The following is a 21,466-nucleotide window of genomic DNA, read 5'->3' on the forward strand; positions in this document are numbered from 1 at the left end:
ATGCTCACAGAATCAAGTAGAAGCACAGGGGCGCCAAACCTAGGGATATGTTAACGATGGACTTTATGGTCTACTCGTGGATAATCTGGAGGATAACGATGTCCATTGAACCTACGATATCGGAAATATATCGCTCAAGGCAAGTATTATGCCGCGGAGGTTTTTTTTTTTTTTTCCAAAAGCAGCTCAGGAAAACATAGCATTCGATCTCGTACGAATAGGCATGAATGACCTGCTAAGCTCAAAGATAGTCCAGGCCGATGCGGTATCACCATTTCACAACGGACAATCTACATGGTACAGGCTGGAACAATGGCAAAGGAGACATTGGCTACGGGTAGGTTTGAGACAAAGCGGCCAAGATGCACATGGGGATTTAATTAAGAAGCCTTGCGTGTGCAGAACAAGCAAGAATTACCCCTCACCAAGCCCTTGAGTCACTGCCGTCACTAGCGACACGTCGGCGGACAGGACATGTTCGAGCGGCTTGTGATTCAAACCCCAACAAAGCACTAGTTTGGGCTGGTAGCACTCTGGCTGCACCATAGTGCCCTGTTACATAGATTAGGCCTACAAACCCCCTCTCCTCTGCTGCCCAAACGGGTAGGAGATTCTGAACTATCAATACAACCAAGGTTAAGTAGTATGGTATCCTTTAAGAAGCCTTGGCTAGACCAGACGCTGATCTTCCTGTCTGATATCAATTCCATAACAATACATCCTTAACGGCCCAGAGCGTGGATTTCAATCTCACTATGGTTTGCCATGCAAACAGACAAACCGTCGCTTGGAACAATCATCATGCGCACCAATTCCTACCCATACGCAGGAGTTTAGATTCTTTGTTGTTGGTAGATACTTCCGGATGGCATGGCAGTGGCCCGATGCCGGCTCAGAAACACAACTACCACGTGTGCATCGCAGAAGGCAAGGCTTGTCAAACGTCCCTTGCGATCCAAGAAGCAACCGACAACTGGCAACCGATGTAATCTAGGTCCTTTCGCGAGCTAAGGTTAAAAATGCAAACATCGTGAGACCAAATTCGCACGCTCTCTCACAGAGAATAGCAGACATGTTTGGGAGAGCTTTTCCGGCTTATGAGGAGCCTTATATGCACATTCAGATCTGACCCACACAACCGCTCTTTTCTCTCTTTATCGAAGCCCATTTCGTAGCACGGAAATCTTAGCATCTTTTGGATGTGGTGTGAACACTGACGGCGGGATTAAACGAACATATTTGGCTCAGCTGGTGGAAGCTTGTCCAAGGTGAGGATAGTGATGTGGTCTACCTTCTCATGGATGCCTTCGCGGAGTAACATCGTGCACGTGAATGTACCAAAATTCACCGATATTTTTCACACAGTCATTTTACTCATCCAATGGGCAACTACACTGACGAACAATTCGATACTTTGGGGGCATTCGCGTACTTCCAGGGCTTAGGCAACTCACTTTCTCTTTATTGGCTCGCCCCTCCTAGCTAATTTTCGTGGCTTTGTAATACGTTCTGCCGGTCGAAGTTCCATGGTCTTGCAGCCAATATATCTCATGTGACTGCTCAAATAGTTCTAGCTCACTGTCCAGATACTTGAAAGATTCCGTGACACGGTCGACCATGCGACACAAGACATTAGCATATCTTAAAATTTTCAAAAAGCATCTACCGTGCCGCCTGCAATTTAGCGAATCCGTCAATGTTCGGAACCGTGCGCAGGGAAAGGGGGCGGATCGGGGCACGGAGCTTGAGATTAAACTCCGAACTCCTGTAGCCAGCGATAATCCACTGCAGCCTGTTGGTGAATGAGTCTTCTTACTCCGCCAAGAAGTAAAGTTTTAGTAATCTACTGCAATAGAATTTCTAACTCGGCAATAGTAAACAGCATTTCTCGAAAATCTTTATTCCCAAGAATGACCGCCAAGCCGGAGCCGTCTACAGGTCGGCCTCGAGCCAATAGTCCGGATTCGAGTCGGAGCATAGTAACAGAGGCGCCTATTGTACCAAAGGATGAAATTCTAGTTACCTCTGGACATATCGCCGCCCAAGAAATCGACAAACCAATTGGAACAGACGAAGCTAGAAACAGTAATGCTGATGGCAACGATGTTCCTATACAGCCTGGACAAACCGACGATGGCCTTTATACAATATTCTCTAAACCCGAGAAAATATTCATGGTCATTACAGCTGCGGCAATAGGCATCATCTCGCCTTTGACTGGCAGCGTCTACTTGCCAGCAATGAACGACATCGCCGCTGACCTTGGCGTGAAGACGTCCTTGATCAACCTTACCATCACGACCTATCAAATCTTCCAAGGACTTGCGCCTTCTTTCATCGCTTCTTTGGCAGACACCCACGGTCGGCGTCCAGCTTATGTGACAGCCTTGGCAATCTACTTGGTTGCCAACCTCGTGTTGGCCTTGCAGCATAACTATGCCGCGCTGCTCGTTCTGAGATGCCTGCAGTCAGCTGGAAGTTCTGCCACCATCGCCCTTGGGAGCGCTGTTGTATCAGACATGGTCACACGCGCTGAGAGGGGGAGCTATATCGGGTGGGCTACCTTGAGCATCTCTCTCGGGCCCTCCTTGGGGCCCGTCGTCGGTGGCTTGCTAAGCGGGTACCTAGGGTGGCGGTCCATTTTTTGGTTCCTTCTCATCTTCGGGGGCATTATGCTTGCCATTGTCATCGCCTTCATACCTGAAACCTGCAGGGCAGTGGTGGGCGACGGCAGTGTGAGGCCGCAAAATGGGAATATCTCCTTGATGCAGCAGTTGCAATTTCGCAACGGCGGGGGCAACCAGGTTGAAGAGAACAGGGACACCATCACAAAGCCTAAACGGCGCCCAAACCCTCTCACCGTGTTGAGAATTCTTGGCGAACCCGGAGCAGGAATCATACTTGGTTTCGGGTCACTCCTATTTGCCGGTTATTTTGTAAGTCATGCTTCTTTGTAACTGAAAACTTCCCCGGGTCGAGGGCTGATGTTCAATCTTTTCTAGATGGTGATGACTACTCTATCCGAGCAATTAGCCTCTCGCTTTGGCTTCGATTCGGTGAAAATAGGAATCTGCTATCTGCCACTGGGCATTGGCTCCCTCGTTTCGCGGGTTACAGCGGGCCAGCTCTTCGACTGGAATTTTCGGCGGCACGCACGCCTGCTGGGCATCCCGCTTGATCTAAGAAAGCAACAAGGAATCGATGTTTTCCCCATCGAGCGAATCCGCTTGGAGATTTGCATCCCCATGGTATATATTTCCTGCGCAACTGTGCTGGCCTACGCGTGGACCATGCAGACCAACTCTTCTCTGGCTGGAATCGAAGCAACACTTTTCTTCCAGGGTCTGTTCTTCTCAGGGGCTCTGCAAGGACTGAATACCTTGGTAGTAGATACACATGCAGACACTCCGGCCACGGCCGTGGCTGCATACAACCTCTGCAGGTGCCTCATGAGTGCAGGCGGAACCGCTGTTGCACCACTTATGATCGAACGTATCGGAGTCGGTTTCATGGGTGTCTTCATCTCCGGAGTTTGGATCGCATTCAGTCCGAGTCTATGGCTAGTCCTATACAAAGGGCCAAGCTGGCAGGAATCACAGAGGAAAAGAGAGTTGAACGACACGATAATACAGCAAGGGGAAGATAAGAAGGTGTGATGAGTCTGAGGGATACAATCAAACCCCAAACACCACCTTCCGTTTTTGAGGCAGCTTATATATATGTATGTACGACCTCGATCAAATTACTACTATCGATAGGCTCGTATAACAATTCACCGTATTATGATCCGTAGTGGCCACTTTGTTCCTGTGAATAGTATGTATGATATCTCTTCCGATTATCGCCACATATCGTGGATGTGCCTGATAGTTCTGTTGATTTCCTCCGTAGTACTGTTCGGATGTGTTTTCTTGGGTTACTTCATCCGCCTACACCTTATCGCCAATGGAGGGTACTGCTGTAGCCCAACACTCGACGCTGGCGCAACCTCGGCCTCTTTCGTATTGATGTCGTTTGGTTCAACAGGCGAATGGCTGGCTCTCTTGCAGCTGAATAATCATCACTCAGGTCGACAGTTCTCTTCCCAAGTCTACAATTCCCGCAATCTGATCTTATGGTAAACCATAATGATTCATAATTAATATATTTTTAAAACCAAACGAAAAGAGAAAAGAAAAGAATCTTCCCGCAGTTTCGTACTTTACATCGTGAACAATGATTTTGACCATTTTCTTGTCGCGAATGAGAACATTCAAACTGTTAAGGTTATTATAGGGGTCAAAAAGAAAAGAGTAAGAATCGTCTGGTAAAGGAACAAAGCGACGAAGATACTTCCGCACAAGCATTGGCAAGATGAAAGTGCTAGACCAGTAGAAAACGACACTTAACTCAAGGTGCATTGAACTGGAGTGGTGCTCAGGGCAAGCCGCACCACACGAGCTCAGCATCTGTATGGAGGTGAGGAATAAGCTCATCTATGTGACCCTGGGAGAAGTATCGCATTGGGCAGAATCCCGTTGTGCTGTCTCGCGAAGTACGTCGGCCAGCTGGCGCATGGACGAACATATCAAAATGGCCTCTTCCTAATACAACGCGAGAAGGAGGAGATTTGTTTGGCTGGTGTTGATGAATGAGGCTGGGCGGCAGCAAAAAGGACTCGTGACTTGCAGACTTGGTCTTTAGCGCATCCGCAGGAGAGATTGCTCCGATTCCAGGGACAGATACGGGCCTATACCCTGCAAATGATGAGGCTCCAGATATTCCGTATACCCACTTGGCTCTAATCTATGGTAATCCTCCCGCTTGTCCGCCTCTGTTCGAGGCCGCTATTATACCTGCAGGGTTCGCAAGCCGAGGCGATTCCTCACGTTGCATTAAATCAAATCTTGACTTGCTGGATCTAGTTACGAGGTGTTGGAGACCCTACTTTTTCGGGAGAATTCCATTGGTGTATCCCTTCGATGCTTTCTTCCACCATTATGGTTGGTCTGTCTGAACAAAAGTCAACGAGCAGAAGAATTTCGTTCGGAAGTGGGATTGAGGCAAGCCATATCTATAGAACTGATGCAGATAACAGACAAGTGTAAGTATTAGTTTATAGGGCTTCTTTCGGCAGAGTTGCATCCGGAAGCCGTGATTAAAGATATGTCAATGCTAGAGGATTCGCTGCTCAATCCATCAGTCCAGTGCCAATTGGGTACGGCTCGCAAGCACGCCTCAAAGCTCGACAGTCACCGAATACTCTGTGAACATGCCCGGCGGATTACGGTGACCTGCGACCTCGGCCTTCTCGACTTCGTGCCTGATCTCCTGGACCTCCTCCTTCGAGAGATGCACCTTGAGCGCCCCGACATTCTCCTCCATATACTTGAGCTTCTTCGTGCCGGGGATCGGTATGATGTCCTCGCCCTGCACCGACAACCACGCAAGCGCCAGCTGGCCCGGCGTGCAGCCCTTCTTATCTGCGAGAGACTTGAAGCGGTCAACTAGCACAGCATTTTTAGCAAAGTTCTCAGGGCTAAAGCGCGGCACGATGCGGCGGAAGTCGTCAGGCGCGAAGTCGTCGGGGCTCTTGATATGACCCGTCAGGAAGCCGCGACCCAGCGGCGAGTACGCGAAGACGGTAATCTCAAGCTCACGACAGGTGGAGAGCAGGTTTGTGCCTGTCTCGTTCTCAATGTCCAGCTGGAACGGGTTGTACTCGACCTGGACGGCGTCGCCAGGCGCGACGGCGTAGGCCCGTCGGACGCTGCTGGAAGCGCATTCAGAGATGCCGATGGCTTTGATTTTGCCATCCCTGAAATAGATATATCAGTATGGGAGAAGCAAGTACCTCTCCGGGATAGGAGCTTATAGCCCTAGCTTACCGCTTGGCCATGGCCATTAACTCCATCGTCTTCTCGACAGGCACCTTGGGGTCGAGACGGTGGACGTAGTAGAGATCAAGGTAATCGACGCCCATCTTCTGCAGACTGCCCTCGAGGCACTCGTTGAAGAACTCGGGGCTATTGTCGGCCGAGATGTCCCACTCTCCCTTGTCGTTGACTGCAAATTTGATGGCAAACTTGGTGGCCAGGAAAATGTCGGCGCGACGCTCGGGGTGCAACTTGAACCACTTTCCGATCAGGACCTCGCTGTCGCCATAGCTATTGGCTGTGTCCCAATTCGTATAGCCAAGCTCCCAGGCGCGGTCCAGAAGCCCCAGACGCTCTTCGTCATTACTGAGGGAGTGTCAGAACTGTGTCCCAAGTTAGGGCTTACATGGAACAGCCTACCCGAAGGGCCCATAGGCCGTACTCAGGCCCATCATTCCGAACCCGAGAGCGGGCACATGTCGTCCCGTTTTGCCAAGAGGTTTGGTGGGCAGAGATACTGGAGGTGCCATGGCGGGTCAATGAAGGAGCTGGGTGAGAAAGATGGGGGATCAGATGCCTAGCCAATCTATGAGCTCGGTGAGTAGATGCCAGCAAGTTGCAAAATGAGATGGAATATGGGTATTGTCGTGCCTTTACTGTTCTTCTTCCCCATGTGTGCCGAAAGGTGTAAGAATCGTGCTTTCGGACGCTAGTCGACGATCCAGAAAAGCGTAGCTTGCTGCTTGCGACGTTTACCACTCACTAGCGTACCTATTTACCTTCAAGTGCCCCATCCTTCTGCAGGTTCAGTTGCATAGCAGATGGGCCCCGGTCTTAACTTCATCCCCGAGCCTTAACGCCGCAAAGATGAACCTGTATAATAACATCTATCGGGAAATGCATCTTAATTCCGATTTTATCGAGTCAAGTTGTTCTTTATAAAAGAAAGTCAGTTATATAGTTAAAACCAGGTTCAACGTCCGCATTAAGTATATATGAAATAATTCAGCTTATGTACTGTGGGGACGCTGATTAGTGTCAGGTCAGCCTGTTAATAGTACACCTAAATACTTCACTACCGGGACCTACTCCAGAACTGTTGCTAATGAGGACCTTTATATTAATCCTTTTTTGAGGTTACTTTTCTGTCTTCCTAAGGGTCACAAGGTGGATACAACCAGAATCTATATACTACAACGTCGGAAAAGAGACTGTTTTATAATCGCATCTTTATATACGGATAAGGTTGCTTTGTGGTTCTTGTCTTAATTCAAAAATGGATACGATCTGTTCTGTATTCTAGCATACTCCACTTGCTCCATGCTCTAGAGTTGCATCCTACTCATAACTTACGCCAGTCCCTCGAGAGATGCACGCCTATCCATCATGCTATCCCCATTGTGCCCCTGATCATTGTCGTTTGAGAATTCACTACTACTGTCTGTATTCTCACTAAATATCTCCAGCTGTCTATATGCATACGCCAGCAAATCCATAGAGACTTCGCGCTGGGGGTCGTCCTCAACATAAAGTTGAGCTTTGACGGCAACGACGTGTTTAAGGAGATCGATCGCCTCGCTAATCCGTCGGTCCGAAAGGTATGCTCTCGCAAGTTCGTATTCCGATACCAATCGAGAATGATCCTTCTCGTGTAACGTCTCTTTCTGCAACTTTACCACATATTCTAATATCTCGATCGCCTTATTCACCCGTTGGTTTGAAAGGTATGCTCTCGCAAGTTCGTGTTCCGATAATAATCGAGAATGATCCTTCTCGTGTAACGTCTCTTTCTGCAACTTTACCACATATTCTAATATCTCGATCGCCTTATTCACCCGTTGGTCCGAAAGGTATGCTCTCGCAAGTTCGTGTTCCGATGTTAATCGATCAGGATCCTTTTCGTGTAACGTCTCTTTCTGCAACTTTACCACATATTCTAATATCTCGATCGCCTTCTTCACCCGTCGGTCCGAAAGGTAGGCACGCGCAAGTTCGTGTTCCGATGCCAGTCGATTAGGATCCTTTTCGTCTAGCGCGTCCCTCTCTACTTCTACTATATGTTCCAACATCTCGATCGCCTCCTTGATCCGTCGGTCTTCAAGGTAGGCACGCGCAAGTTCGTGTTCCGATGCCAGTCGATTAGGATCCTTTTCGTCTAGCGCGTCCCTCTCTACTTCTACTATATGTTCCAACATCTCGATCGCCTCCTTAATCCGTCGGTCTTCAAGGTAGGCACACGCAAGTGCGTGTTCCGATGCCAGTCGATTAGGATCCTTTTCGTCTAGCGTGTCCCTCTCTACTTTTACTATATGTTCCAACATCTCGATCGCCTCTTTGATCCGTCGGTCTTCAAGGTAGGCACACGCAAGTGCTTGTTCCGATGCCAGTCGATTAGGATCCTTTTCGTCTAGCGCGTCCCTCTCTACTTCTACTATATGTTCCAACATCTCGATCGCCTCCTTGATCCGTCGGTCTTCAAGGTAGGCACACGCAAGTGCGTGTTCCGATGCCAGTCGATTAGGATCCTTTTCGTCTAGCGTGTCCCTCTCTACTTTTACTATATGTTCCAACATCTCGATCGCCTCTTTGATCCGTCGGTCTTCAAGGTAGGCACACGCAAGTGCTTGTTCCGATGCCAGTCGATATCTGTCGTCCTCCGTGCAATGGTCTTTCCGCCAGCCAAATGCCTGTTCAAAACACCGTATAGCTTCTTTAAACCGCCGATCTGCAAACAAGCTCAGCCCGACAGACATACAAAATTCTGCACGTTCTTCCGATTCGTACTTGTTGCTACGCTCGAGTGCTCGCAGCGCATGTGGCAGATACCCCCTCCATAGATCCCGGTTCCCACCCTCATTCGAAGGGTAGATATCTTCAAGGTGGTGAATAGCTTCACTCATCACCTGACCCTCACGATTCTGCTTCTCGATCCACCCGCAGGTAGCCATATGTACAAGGCTGTGCATGTCGAACGTATCGCTGTCTTCACGCTGAACCAGGAACGAGTACCCGCAAAGCGTGCCTATTGCCCACTCGAACCCCTCCGACTCTAGCCCAGGCAAAATGGACTTGGGTATTGCCTTTGGCTCGATGCACGACATGAACGACAACAAATTGACGGCAAGAGGGTTGGACTTCTGGATTTGATCAAACGACACGATCCATGTAGTCGCTATAGCGTTCCGCGAACCTCGATATCTGGTATTATCTCGGAACTCCCGACCCAGAACCCTGGCAGCGTCTTTTTCGGCCCCACGCAGCATTCCTAGGTACGTGCGCACGGGTGTTCTTGTTTGGTTGAGATAGGCTACCGCCTGTGTGATCGCCAAGGGCAGATACGTCAGATGTGCTAGAAGCTCTGTTACTGACGCTTTGTCTTGCATTGTCTGCTCCTGCGTCAATGTCTTCTTGAGGAGTTCCTCGGCCTCCTCCAGCCCCATTTGCTTGACGTGGATAATGTCTGACTGCGCAAACTCTCCAGCCACATGCCTAGATCGCGTTGTTAGCAGGATCAACCCGTTCTCGCTGTCAGGTAGGTGCTCCTCGATGCCTGATTTGTCGTCAGACCCAAATACTAGCTCTTGATCGTCAGCATTGTCAACCACCAACAGCCATTTGCCGGCCTCGTCCGAGCTCAGGTACTGTCGAACGAGCTCTTTGATGTCTTCGTCGTCGCTTTTCTTCTGGACACCGAGCTTCTTGGCTATTTCAACATACGCCTGCTCGACGCTGCTATGACTCAGCACTGGCACCCAGAAGATCGAATAGTCAGGCCACTTCTCCTTGACGTTGTAGGCGAAATGCAACGCAATCTGCGTCTTGCCGATGCCGCCTAGTCCGACCACTGCCATCCGCCGGCTTTCTTTCCGGACGAGCAACTTCTCTTCGAGCTGATCCAAAATGGTGCCACGCCGAGTGAAACGAGCATTCCTGGGCAGCTGGATATGGTAACACGGAATAGAAGGTTCTGTTATATCGTCAGCGGTGGTCTGGACTGAGGCACTTACGCGGCACTTACTCTTTGGGCCAATGTTCCTCCCAACACCGTCTGCACGAGTCGGATCTTGCGCAGGCGGGATCTCGCGCAGCACCGCTTTCGCATACGCAGCTGCCATCGCCGCCGCATATGGCTGCCATTCCTTGTTCTTCCGCTGATCGCCATAGTCGCACACCCCCCGGATCACCCCGACTGGGATACGGTTCATCGTCCCTGCCGCCTCCATTTCCAGCCCGATGATCTCGTAGTTGTCCCTCAGCTCATCCCGCTTCAGTGCGTTCTTGAGCAGCTTGTCACCCGATCCGATCGGACCATACCACACGCGCGTACGGTCGTTGTCTGGTCGGTGAGCGCGTTTGATTATAACATCCTCTCCGCCGTCGATCGTCGAGTAGAGTCTATCGCAGTCCTGTCCAGGGTCGGCAAAGGTGCCGGTCGCATGCTTGCGATCACGAATCGCTTCATAATGGGGCAAGAGCATCTGCGCGTCGCCGGGTGCTTTGGCCTTGATTTTGCCGATTGCTGACCGCACTATCGGTTTCGTCGCAGTCAAGGCGTGACCGCGTCGAAGGAGTTGGAACCCGTCGTCCGTCTCTTTGCCAAGGTCGTACGCAATGATTCCGGCTCTTTCACCATCAGGAAGACTGACAAGCACGTCCCCGAGCCGAATATCGCGGGGGGTATCGCCGGACAGTTTTGGCAGCCCCGCCGCAACACCGACCAGCAGGCCGATCCAGTAATGAGGGAAACACTTGATGATCTGACTGGCGAGCGCTGCCGCTGACCCTGTCCCGTATTCTTGGCCGGCCGGGAACGTCGCTATGACAATATTGTGGCCGCACATACTGCCAGCGTGGAACACATATTCGTCGCCTCGGTCCACCGCAAACCTACCCTGGTGTTGCTCATCGAGCATGTACAAGGCCGCCTGGGCCTCAATTTCAAGAGGTGCAATCCAGACGACGGCATAGTCGTTAGGATCGAGTATGGCTGTGGGATCGTCTCGCGGTGCCGCCATTTCGTCTCGTTAAGAATGAGGAGGCACTTGATCTGCGGTTCACGCACAGCACTCCTGCCTTCCGGCGTCTGCGTTGATGATCACCGCAGGGACGGCTGCAGGTAGGCGCCAGCCTTATCCTGCGATGTTGTCGGGCGAAACCCCGCACGGCTCAGCCGCAGGTCTCAGTCCAGGTCGACGAACAATCTTACCCCGGCCCAAGTCGTGCCGTGCTACGAACCAGAAATTCACTACGACGTTGATCTAAGGTTCTTAGAAGGACGCGTCTTTGATTGGGGTGTGGAACACTGCCATAGGATTCGCTAAGCGGTCCTATGGCACATTAACACGCTATCGTCCTAGGGACGATATCATAATATACAGTCCTTGCACGACATCGAGATGCCCCCCCAGGCGATCGTCAATTGACTTAATGCGGGCGCTTTCTGTCTACAATCAATTGTCTTGATTAGGCCAGCTCATATTTGAGCATGATACGATAGATCAAGTGAAGATGTCTTGCAACGCATAGCGCGCCACGCGCGAAGGGTCTGGGAATCTCATAGCAGACAGGACGTGTAGATCGTCCAGACGATGAAAGCCAATGGCTTTGTATCTGTCCACTATACGTAACTCTGATCCGGGAATATCCCAGTATTGCAAAGATGCCACAACATATGTCAGCACAGGGCACAATCAGCTGCTACTTTTGCCAAATGGCCTACATCAGCAGAGGCTGCCGCCAAAGCTAGAGCGCAACCATCGCTCCGATCTCATCCAGTGTACTGTCGCGAGAACCCAAATACGACGCGACCTACACCAGGAATATCTCATCTGCTCCCCAAAATAGACGAACGCTGAGGCTACTGCTAGATTGGGTACTGGTGCTACTTCCGCAACAACCACGCGGACTGGCATAGCAGCGACCAAAAGGCCCTCAGAGAGCGCAGCGTTCGGCGGCACTACGGGAATTGAGCCATTCAGAGGCGGTGGCGTTTTTTAAACTATCACGATGACCACGGGAGTATCATCAGCTACATCGACGCCGAAGACTGGAGCGGCTTCAAAAAGTGGATCTGCAGTAACTCTAGGGACGATGTTGATACTACTCAGTCTCGTACTTGGACTGCTGTTCTGATTGAACAGACTATATTTAGTAGACTGAGTATCAGATGGGGTATAATTGATTATCCCTGGCAGAGTCTAGGCTCTGTGGAGTAGTTATTGAAAGAACAGGCAGGTCTGCTTTGCTGTTGGTAGATTGGCTTATTGCATAGTGACTGTCGCGCTGATCATAATGCTAGTTATAGCTTGGGTTCACTCTGAGCCCATGTGCTTTGCTGCTGAATCAACTCACAGGCCTTCTCCCCAGACGGCTTGAATGCGTCCGCGTATTTCTTCGCTTGTTCGCTGGTGGCCTGTCGCTGCGCCACCCTGGCAGCAATGCCTTGTAGAATAGCTGCGGACCTGAATACGCCGAACGCGACGGCCCAGTTCATCTCGGGTTTGGGATCCCAGCCAGCCACTTCGTTGTACCAGCCTAGGATCTCGTCCGAACTAGGAAGTCCAGGTGTTACACCTGGTATGAAAGCAGCATTCGACAGCGGACTCAAGCCAGCTGTGAAATAGGGGTACGCCAGGTTGACAACATCAGACAGGGGATGCCCAATCGTGCTCATCTCCCAATCCAGGATCCCAATGACTCGCGGCTCTGTTTTGTGGAATACCATGTTGTCTATCTTGTAATCACCATGAACAAGGGTCCCCCTGTCCTTGGGTTGCAAGCTCTTGTTGGCAAAAAAGGCATGCAACTTGTCAAAATGTGGTATTTGGCCAACGGGCTCTTTGGTGTCGGCCTATGGTTGGAACGTCAGCATACCGCAAAGATATCGCTGCAATCGAGGTGTGGCTAAGAGAAGGAATTTGACCCACATCTACCGCCTTTTCTTGCACAGCACAAATGCGCTTCCATGTTGCAAGTTGTCGGTCATAGAACCCACTGCTCCTACCTGTATACCGCCTAGGTCAGTAAGCTGCGAGCAGCAAGAATACAGATGCCAAGCGTACCAAAGTCTGTAAGTCCTAGCTTCTTGTAGTCAACCCTGTGAAACTTCGCCAAGGTACGGACTGCATCCTTCCAAAGCGCCGTCCGCTCCTCAGCGGAAACACCGGCCATGGCATGGTCCTCAAAGATGCGCCCGTCAAGGAATTCCATGATGTAGAATGGGGTTCCTATTACAGATTCATCCTGGCAAAGACAGTACGCCTTGGGCACGGGAACATCAGTGGGTCCAAGAGCAGCGATTATACGATACTCGCGTTCCACCTGGTGTGCCGTCTTTGACAGCAGTTTCCCTGGAGGCTTCTTGCGCATCACATATCGCTGGCCGGTGGACACAGAGGTCAGTTGGTATGTTGGATTGGACTGCCCAAAACCAAATTGCTTCACCTCCAGTGGTGTTTTGATCTCTGGGACATTGTTGTCGATGTATCTTTCCAAAGCCGCAGTGTCGATGGGCTGCCTGATCCGACCAGCCATGTTGCGAGTCCCAATCCTCGGGATCGATAGACTATGCGGTTGAAAATGCAAGCTCAGTCCAAGTCAGATGAATACAAAATTGAGCTGCATTGATGTCGAGTTGTCGTGGCTGAAGGGGATTGGGAGCTTCAAGAGTCCCGTCAGACACCTGGGTAGAGCCGAGGCTCTGCTGGCTTCGAAATAGAGTTGCGTGGTGGTACAGCAGGGGGGCCCTGTTAGTGCGGGGAAGAGGTTAGGATAGGGGCTTCCGCATCATACCTCGGCGACATCATCTTCTCCGCAGTGGGGACTGTATATATCAGCTCCATCAACAATTCAACTGGATCTAGGCAAATGGAACTCAAACTAAAATCCTGTCGTAAAACTTGACGCTTGTTTACCTGCCAGCATCTTGTCGCGCCACCCTTAACTGATTTACACTGTCAACAATTAAGATGAACTTCGACTTACCACCTGACCTCCAGGAGTACATAGACAAGTTGGACAGCTTTATACAACAGCAAATCCTCCCGCTTCAACACAAAGGTGACAATAATAGATTCTTCGACCACAGGCGGGAGCCGTCACGGACACAATGGGATAACGGAGGGCTCCCGACTCCCGAATGGGAAGAGCTCCTGACACAAGCGCGCAAGTTGGCGGATGAAGCTGGCTTTTACCGCTTCCCCATCCCCAAACAGTACGGTGGCCAAGAGCACCCTTCGATGAACCTTTGGATGTGTGGTCTGAGATATCATATGGCCTCCCATCCCGTCTACGGAGGTGGTGTCAGCCTGGCCAACGATCTCCAGAACGAGCACAGTGTAGTTGGCAACTTTCCTGATTTCCTCATGATCTACCACTGGGGCAATGAGCAGCAGAAGGCCGAGCTCATTCCGGCACGGTTAGCAGGTCGCTTCAGGATGACCTTTGGTCTGACAGAGATCCATCACGGCAGCGATGCGACGCACATGGACACCAAGGCCACCCCGTGTAAGCTGCCGGATGGGTCACCAGGGTACAGCATCACAGGCAACAAGAAATGGCAGACCGGAGCGCACTCGGCCACCCACTTCTTGATCTTCGCTAGGACATCTGGAAAAGCGGGCTCGCCGCGCGGGATTACAGCATTCATAGTCCCACGCGACACACCAGGCATTGTGATCAACTCCTATGAGTACACCTTGAACATGCCCACGGACCACGCGACTATACTATTTGACGATGTCAAGGTGCCAGCATCGGGAGTGCTTGGCCCGCTGGACAATGGCCTGGCCATAGCGCAGACCTTCACCCATGAGAACCGGATCCGGCAAGCTGCCAGCTCGTGTGGTGCCGCCAAGTTCTGTATCGACCGTTCCATCGCCTATGCCCGGAAACGTGTCGTGTTTGGAAAGCCGTTGTCTTCCAACCAGGCTATCCAGTGGCCGTTGGTAGAGCTTTCTACCCAGGCCGAGATGCTTCGCCTGCTCATTCTGCGCACGGCCAACGAGATGGATACTGTGCAGCGCAAGTACGACGGGCACGCGGGCGCGACGTCGATGCCGCCCTGGGTTGCGATTGAGAAGCAGCTGGGGCACAAGATCAGCATGTGTAACTACTACGCGAACCGGTTGGCGACCCAGGCTGCCGACAATGCGATTCAGGTGCATGGCGGCAACGGGTACAGTAGACATGAGCCGTTTGAGCACATCTGGCGCCACTTCCGGCGGTACAGGATCACGGAGGGAAGCGAGGAGGTGCAGATGCGCAAGGTGGCGGGATATCTGTTCGGATACAAGAGCACCGGAGCTGAGACTGAAGGGAAAGATGGACAAAAGGAGAGCTCCAAGTTATAGTCTGGGAATGGGGCAGTGGAGGAACTTGGATTTGGAGCTAATGTTAGTGCTCCAGCGCCTATTCAGTCTAGTATATGCCTCCACTTACAATGAGTGAGCCTGGTTCATTGGGGCCGGGATCCAGATTGCCAGCGTGTAAAATAAATGGAACATGGAAGAATTATGGCAGCTTGCCAAACAACATTTGTTCAAATGTTCATAAGAATTGGGATGCTTTCGTTGTCTTGCAATCTAGCAGTGGTGATAATCCAGGCGTGCTTAGTTACAGGAGTAGGTGGCCAACGGCGTCCTGAGGGAGCTTGGAAGATCGTCATAGGTCCACCAGCAGAACGTGGCTGAAGCTTGCCCGGCACAGCCACAGAAATTGTCAGCTACCATAACAAAATACCTGTTTCAATATCGAAGCTCTCGGTGACGAAACCGCGCAACCTCGAGCTCGCCAACGAGCTGCCGACTACACGCGACTCCCGAATTCGTCACTCTCGCCATGCGCAGCGCCTCTGCTCTGGTCGGGAGAGGCCCGGCGCGCCAATTGGCCGGTCGGACCAGCTACATTTGCCGGCAGTGTAGGGCCATCCAGATCAGCTCGCTGCCGTCGACCGAGTCTCCACGGTTCGGCGGGGATGCCTTCGGTGCGCCTCTCGATGCGTCCAAGGATGTCGCAGGTATGGCACGGAATGCCTGGGGATGAGACGGTTGTGCCCAAGTCTGACTGGAGTCCAACAGATGCGCGTTTCGAAGTGCTCGGCACGCCCTACTCGCTGCTCTCGGTATCGCTATCTGCCTCACAGAGACTCTACACTCGGAGGGGCACGTTAGTAGCAGTGTCAGGCAAGGCGCAAAATGCAAGTAAACCACAAGGATCGCACTGTATCGCATTACATTGCATTGTTGCTAACCGACCCATCCGCAGGCGCAATCGACACTATCCCTTCTATCGCCCCTCAGCCGAGCCCTGACCGGCGTTCCGTTTCTTTACCAGCGCATCTCGTCGACAACACCCCTCACAGCTCTGATTTCCACGAAATCCCCGACGACAACCTTCTCGGTCCTCCACCTAGACGGCACGACGGACTGGACAGTCAGCCAGCGGTCCGCACTGTTGGCCTGGACGGGCCACTCGCTCACCGTGACACCCCGCATACAACATCGGCTCCCTCTGGCCCACTGGGGCTCCTCCGAGCTCACGGGCCGGGGCCTCGCGGCTCTTTCGGCGCCGGGTCAAATATATCAGCTCACGCTCGGCGAGGGCGAAGAGTTCGTAGCGCACCCCTCGAACGTAGTGGCCTACACAATCACGCGGGAACCGCCGTTGCCGTTCAGATTCAAGAGCTCCGGCATCCGGTTCCAAGTCCCGTCTGTGACCAACTGGCTGGGCAATATCAAGTTCTTCCAGGTCATGCGCACCACGGAAACATACAAGTTCATCACCCGCGCACTCTACAGCCTGCGAACGACGGCGCGGAGGTCCATCTGGGGAGACAGGCTATTCCTGCGGTTCAAGGGCCCGACCACCATCTTGATGTCGAGCAGGGGCGCAAGAATCAGGGACGTGCTCACCACAGACCAGGTCAACGAGATTGCCGACGCACCAGCGGGTGCTGCACCCGCCGCTGTGGAGCTGGCAACCAAGCCGGCACCGACGTTGGAGACCCCCGTCAAGGCCGATGAGCCGAAGGTCAAGATCAACGTCGCAAGTATAGGCGCGGATGGAAAGGCCCACTTTGAGGATGCCAAGAACTTGGAAGACTTTGAGAAGGTGAAGCCGTAAAAGCGTATATATGAGTGGTGGTTTTTGTACGAGTAGCCTTGCTGGCCCCATGTATGACAATCGAGCTAGAACACGCCCCGTCTCCTGTGTAATAGAGCAATGAAGAACCTAAGTCTTCTAACCCGGTGGGTATCTCGCGCTCGAAAATGACTAGGCTAGAGCCGAGTACCCATAGTGATTTGTAATTAGACATGGGCCAGAGCGCCGGAAGAGGTTGGCTGCTCGCCAGCAAAGGGTATCGCCAATGCCAAGCCGCGAGATCAGTCAGCCGGATTTAAGTATTGCCCACCTCGAAAAGCGCAACGTTCCCACTCAAAAGTATACACGCCTACCCTACTGTACTATACGACTTGTGGGTCATTGAAAATATTCCTTTTATTGTCTCTTTTCCTTTCCCCTCCATTTCTCAAGTGTATTATCTGCATTGATACCTTCAGCACAGATCAAAATCCAATGGGTCTAATCCGCAAAACCTTCGCGGCCGGTCTTGTAGGCGTCGGCGCTGGCGTCGGCTACCTCACAACTGCCACCACATTCACAAGCCCGTTGCGAAAGGACGACCCGTTGATGCAGTCGAGCATCCTTCGGAAATTGAACAAGAATCAAAACCCTGTCCTGTCAGACATCTGCGTCAAGCGCGTCCCCCTATCCAAGATCCGTCCCGAGCTGCGCAACGACGAGGCCGCCCTCAGCACAGAGTTCTGCCGTGCCGTGTGGAGCGGCTGGGGTGAGTCTTTGTCTTTCCTGGTCCAATCCTGAATTATCGCAACTCGGTGTGTCTAAACTTGAACGTGTAACTAGCACTCGCGCCCCAGCGCTTTGTTCAGTCAAAGACATCACACGGCGCCGCGACGGCCGAGCAGCTGTGGGACAAGGCAGACCTGGCCTCAAGCACGTACGAGGTCGGCACGCAGTTCGTGGACCACTTCGAGGTGGTCGAGCGGTCCAGCACCGACGTCATGGTGCGGGCCGGCGGCTCGCCGCTGGACCAGGGACCGCGGGAGCTGGAGGGCCTGCTCCTGACCAGCGTGCGCATCGACAGGGCGGCCGGGGAGGTCAAGCTCAGCCTCGCGTCCGTCTTCTTCAAGGGCCAGGAGCGCGTGACGGACGGGTCCGGCCCCGCGCCGTATCCCGTCGAGATCCTGCACCAGCTGTACGCGCGCGCATTGGTGGTCGCAGGGTCGCAGGGCGTGCAGTGATCTGTGAGAGCGTTGCATAGAATGGCAGGGAGCGGTCGGCCAAGAAAGGGCCGTGTTGTGTGATTTGCATCGAGATGCGAGGCGCTCACTGTGTCTTTAGAACTTCCCTGTATAGTATAATCAGATGTAAGATAGAACTTTAGACCTAATAGCCATGTTGCGAAATCGCTTTGCAGCTCTCGTCATGGCCGAATACGTTACAAAGGCACTGTTCTGATGAATGGGAGCAGCTGCGTAGGTTAGTATATATTTAGCGGTATCAAGAAAAACAACTCAGATTGACTTACAACTGCGCCTGTTCCCCAAGCCAGATGTGCCAGGTATACTCGAGCAGTCTCCCGCTGTTGTAGCTCGTCAGGGACGTGTCTATGAGCCACTGCCGCATCCGATTCCACCACAGCAAGCTGCGCTGCCGAATGGCATCTCGACTCGCTGCAAACTGTGCGCAGCACGGCGCGGCAATCTTGTCCGGAATTGAAGCAGTGTCGTTGGAGAACTCGGTCAGAAATGTCCGGAGCTGCATGTCCCGTGGCACTAGGTGTATATCAACGATGTCCACTGCGTCGTCGGCCAGCTGTATGATATTCTCGCAACCAGATAGACATCGCGGTGACACATATCCCTTCTCCAGGACGTATGAAGCCCGCAGGTTGCTAACCTCGAAGATAGCGTCGAACGGCTGGTGCCACGCCTGATAGTGGTCGTGATGGAAGAAGACGACGTCGGGGAGTGTCTCGTAGTGGTCGATGATATATGTCAGGTATACCATGGCCTCGTTCCCCCGGTTGACCGGCACGGACAGCGTGGGGGTTTTAGGCTTGTCCGTCAGGTAGTGGTAGATGGACCAGTCGAGCGGCACGCGCGCGAGCCAGGCGGCGTCCTTCTCCGTCGCGGAGCTGGAAGCTACCACGAGGGCCTTGGTGTGCGTCGGCACTATGCGCTCGAAGGTTTCAAAGGTACACACGTTCACAAGTATGATTATCAGGCACAGGAAAACGAATACTCGGCTCGTCATGAATAATAGCGCGCGAGACTGGCTCGTCTGTATCGAGTATTTGCTCATCGTGCTGGCGCTGTCAGGGGTTGTCTGATAATTGGTTGGTATATTAGAAACTATAGAAAGGGAAGATTTCTTGGCATTTCCTGGCCAAGACGAGCCAAGACTTTTGATGGACGATCAGAGAGTGTTCGGATGAACTTCGAGCTGACGTAGGGCTGAGACGTGAGGCGTTTCACGATGTTGCTACATTTAGGTTTACCCGCGCCGGGACTGCGCGTCGCGAGTTTCGAGTGCAGTGGTGCGGTGATCAGCAATCTGGCGAGCGCACAGATTCAAATGGAAATATTCCCAGGCAGCATGGAATTAACAGGGTTCGTGGCAAGAGCTGTAGACAATCTATCGTTCCCTCCGACGGACTGGCATGGTCAGAGAGGCAAAGGTGACTAATGCTAAACATGTGCTGGTGTAGTCGGCGAGGACTGAGCGGAAGTTCCAATTTGAGACCCAGAAAATCCTATAGTAGTACCCTACGTGGCTGTATTAGTAGAACTAGCTGTCACGTTGACGACTAATCTAATCAGTTTTTCCAGTTCTGAAGCCTGGAATAGACTGCGCCGACCGACCAAAGGGGCGGGCCAATCAGCCAACCAGCAGATCAGCCAATCATCGCAACCAGTGGGTTGGGGCAGTGCAACAGTGCAACCCACCGCCACGTGCGGTTTTCGGGTTCTCGTGCAGGCAGAGATCAGAAATCCGCCCAAAATCGATTCCTGGGCGCGGTGATTGGTCCCCAATCTCGATAGGCTAACTCCAATGCAGTTGGCACAAGCCTGGGGCGGATTGGGGTACGGCCAGCAGCTGCCTCTGCGCTTTGCGCAGGAGGCGGCAGGACTTTTTACTGAATCATATCAGCATGTTTATCGAAGTGTATAAGATTCGAGGCTCCCATTGTCCGACACGATGACTTGGCGCACCCAACCTTGATCGACTGAAAATCCCAGCGTCTCCACGTTCTTGTGCACACGAACTAGCCGCCAGTTGGCATTATATTCTCCTATCACAAGCAATGTCCATCGATCAAATACTCGTAGCCCCCGGGGGTGAGAATATCACCCCTCCACCGAAGTCAGATATCGTTGCGACAGGTCTCGGTGAAGTCGGTGACCAATACACGCTCGAACCCTCTGCTCTAGAACGAACCCTTCGAGGCGTCGCTGTGGCCATCCAACTTGAAAAGGAGTGGGATGATATGCTGGTTCAGTGGTTCTCGATAACACAGAAAAAGGCATCGACTACCCTGTCAGTCACGCAATGGCTAGCGGCCGCCCAAGAAGAGCTCTCCTCGGAGCCAGAGTTGGTGTTGATTATGAACGTTGTCATCGGCCTGTCGTATATGCGCGAAAGGGGGCGGACCTCAGATCTCAGGCAAGATCCTCTCAGCGTCGATTTCATCTGGCCCATCATCCGCGCAGCCCTGGCAGCGCCAAATTCCTCGTTCAAAGTGTCGCGCAGCGCAGGGGGCTTCCTTTTTGTTCCACTGTGCAGTCTCATCAAAGACGGCAAGATCGATGAGCTGTGGCGGTTGCACGTGTGGCTGCCTGACGGCAAGCGAGGAAACGTGATCCACTCCCACAATGCGTTCGGCCAAAGTTGGATCCTCGCCGGCGAAGGCAAAAACCTCCTGTGGTCCGTCAAGCCGGCGGAATACGACCAAGCGACGCACGCCGAGTACGGGCTCCAGTGGAACGACGGAAAGAAGTCGGATTCGGCCTATAAGACGCACCAGGTGTCCTCCACAATAGTCAACACCAAGAAGTACGTGGCCGCAGATCTTTCTAGTACCGATGTACACCGCAGGAACACTACGTATTCCGTTTCGGACAAGCAGTGGCACAGTTCGGAAGTGGCGCCCGACCGCGTATGTGCCACCTTGTTCGTCTTCGATGCGCTCCGGGGGTTCAGAGACATCGCGCCCGTTCTGGGACCTAAGGATGGCGAGTCAAGCACCCAAACTCGCGACCCCGCCGGGCACACGGTAGAGGAGATCGTCAAGACTGTGGAGAACGTACGAGCCTGGGAAGACCTAGTCCAATCTGGCAGGCGATATAACCTCTCGGGCAAGCGAGATGTTGCTGAGGAGACCTTTAAACGCGCGTTAAAGTTGTGCCAGGAACTACCAGGTTTTCCGAACCGGGAGCTGTATATCAAGTCTACAAGAAACGAGATGGAGTAAGTGCTCAGCTTTGGTGCTGGTCACATTAATGGTATAATATAAGGATCTACGACCAAAG

At 52.4% G+C, this 21,466-nt stretch overlaps 9 protein-coding genes across 9 annotated transcripts; 5 read left to right on the forward strand and 4 right to left on the reverse strand.

Moving 5' to 3' along the window:
- Positions 1-1,910: 1,910 nt before the first annotated feature.
- JN550_005319 (uncharacterized protein) lies at positions 1,911-3,656 on the forward strand (the record flags this gene model as incomplete). The annotated part of the gene is made up of 2 exons (XM_049316933.1): positions 1,911-2,936; positions 3,003-3,656. The coding sequence occupies 2 exons, from the start codon at positions 1,911-1,913 to the stop codon at positions 3,654-3,656; spliced, it is 1,680 nt and encodes a 559-aa protein (XP_049172735.1).
- Positions 3,657-5,217: 1,561 nt separating this feature from the next.
- JN550_005320 (uncharacterized protein) lies at positions 5,218-6,385 on the reverse strand (the record flags this gene model as incomplete). The annotated part of the gene is made up of 3 exons (XM_049316934.1): positions 5,218-5,797; positions 5,868-6,221; positions 6,276-6,385. 3 exons carry the CDS (start codon positions 6,383-6,385, stop codon positions 5,218-5,220), a joined length of 1,044 nt encoding a protein of 347 aa, XP_049172736.1.
- Positions 6,386-7,204: 819 nt separating this feature from the next.
- Positions 7,205-10,870, reverse strand: JN550_005321 (uncharacterized protein; the record flags this gene model as incomplete). Its single annotated transcript, XM_049316935.1, has 2 exons — positions 7,205-9,822; positions 9,874-10,870. The coding sequence occupies 2 exons, from the start codon at positions 10,868-10,870 to the stop codon at positions 7,205-7,207; spliced, it is 3,615 nt and encodes a 1,204-aa protein (XP_049172737.1).
- Positions 10,871-12,153: 1,283 nt separating this feature from the next.
- Positions 12,154-13,388, reverse strand: JN550_005322 (uncharacterized protein; the record flags this gene model as incomplete). Its single annotated transcript, XM_049316936.1, has 3 exons — positions 12,154-12,705; positions 12,782-12,858; positions 12,917-13,388. 3 exons carry the CDS (start codon positions 13,386-13,388, stop codon positions 12,154-12,156), a joined length of 1,101 nt encoding a protein of 366 aa, XP_049172738.1.
- Positions 13,389-13,822: 434 nt separating this feature from the next.
- On the forward strand, positions 13,823-15,205 carry JN550_005323 (uncharacterized protein; the record flags this gene model as incomplete). The annotated part of the gene is made up of 1 exon (XM_049316937.1): positions 13,823-15,205. One exon carries the CDS (start codon positions 13,823-13,825, stop codon positions 15,203-15,205), a length of 1,383 nt encoding a protein of 460 aa, XP_049172739.1.
- A 487-nt stretch (positions 15,206-15,692) lies between these two features.
- On the forward strand, positions 15,693-16,976 carry JN550_005324 (uncharacterized protein; the record flags this gene model as incomplete). Its single annotated transcript, XM_049316939.1, has 3 exons — positions 15,693-15,870; positions 15,932-15,975; positions 16,119-16,976. 3 exons carry the CDS (start codon positions 15,693-15,695, stop codon positions 16,974-16,976), a joined length of 1,080 nt encoding a protein of 359 aa, XP_049172740.1.
- Positions 16,977-17,429: 453 nt separating this feature from the next.
- JN550_005325 (uncharacterized protein) lies at positions 17,430-18,175 on the forward strand (the record flags this gene model as incomplete). The annotated part of the gene is made up of 2 exons (XM_049316940.1): positions 17,430-17,703; positions 17,778-18,175. 2 exons carry the CDS (start codon positions 17,430-17,432, stop codon positions 18,173-18,175), a joined length of 672 nt encoding a protein of 223 aa, XP_049172741.1.
- A 283-nt stretch (positions 18,176-18,458) lies between these two features.
- On the reverse strand, positions 18,459-19,238 carry JN550_005326 (uncharacterized protein; the record flags this gene model as incomplete). The annotated part of the gene is made up of 1 exon (XM_049316941.1): positions 18,459-19,238. One exon carries the CDS (start codon positions 19,236-19,238, stop codon positions 18,459-18,461), a length of 780 nt encoding a protein of 259 aa, XP_049172742.1.
- A 1,003-nt stretch (positions 19,239-20,241) lies between these two features.
- JN550_005327 (uncharacterized protein) lies at positions 20,242-21,408 on the forward strand (the record flags this gene model as incomplete). Its single annotated transcript, XM_049316942.1, has 1 exon — positions 20,242-21,408. The coding sequence occupies one exon, from the start codon at positions 20,242-20,244 to the stop codon at positions 21,406-21,408; it is 1,167 nt and encodes a 388-aa protein (XP_049172743.1).
- Positions 21,409-21,466: the final 58 nt, after the last annotated feature.

Source organism: Neoarthrinium moseri (genome assembly GCF_022829205.1).
Source record: "Neoarthrinium moseri strain CBS 164.80 chromosome Unknown scaffold16_Wmoseri_CBS_16480, whole genome shotgun sequence".
NCBI lineage: Eukaryota > Fungi > Ascomycota > Sordariomycetes > Amphisphaeriales > Apiosporaceae > Neoarthrinium > Neoarthrinium moseri.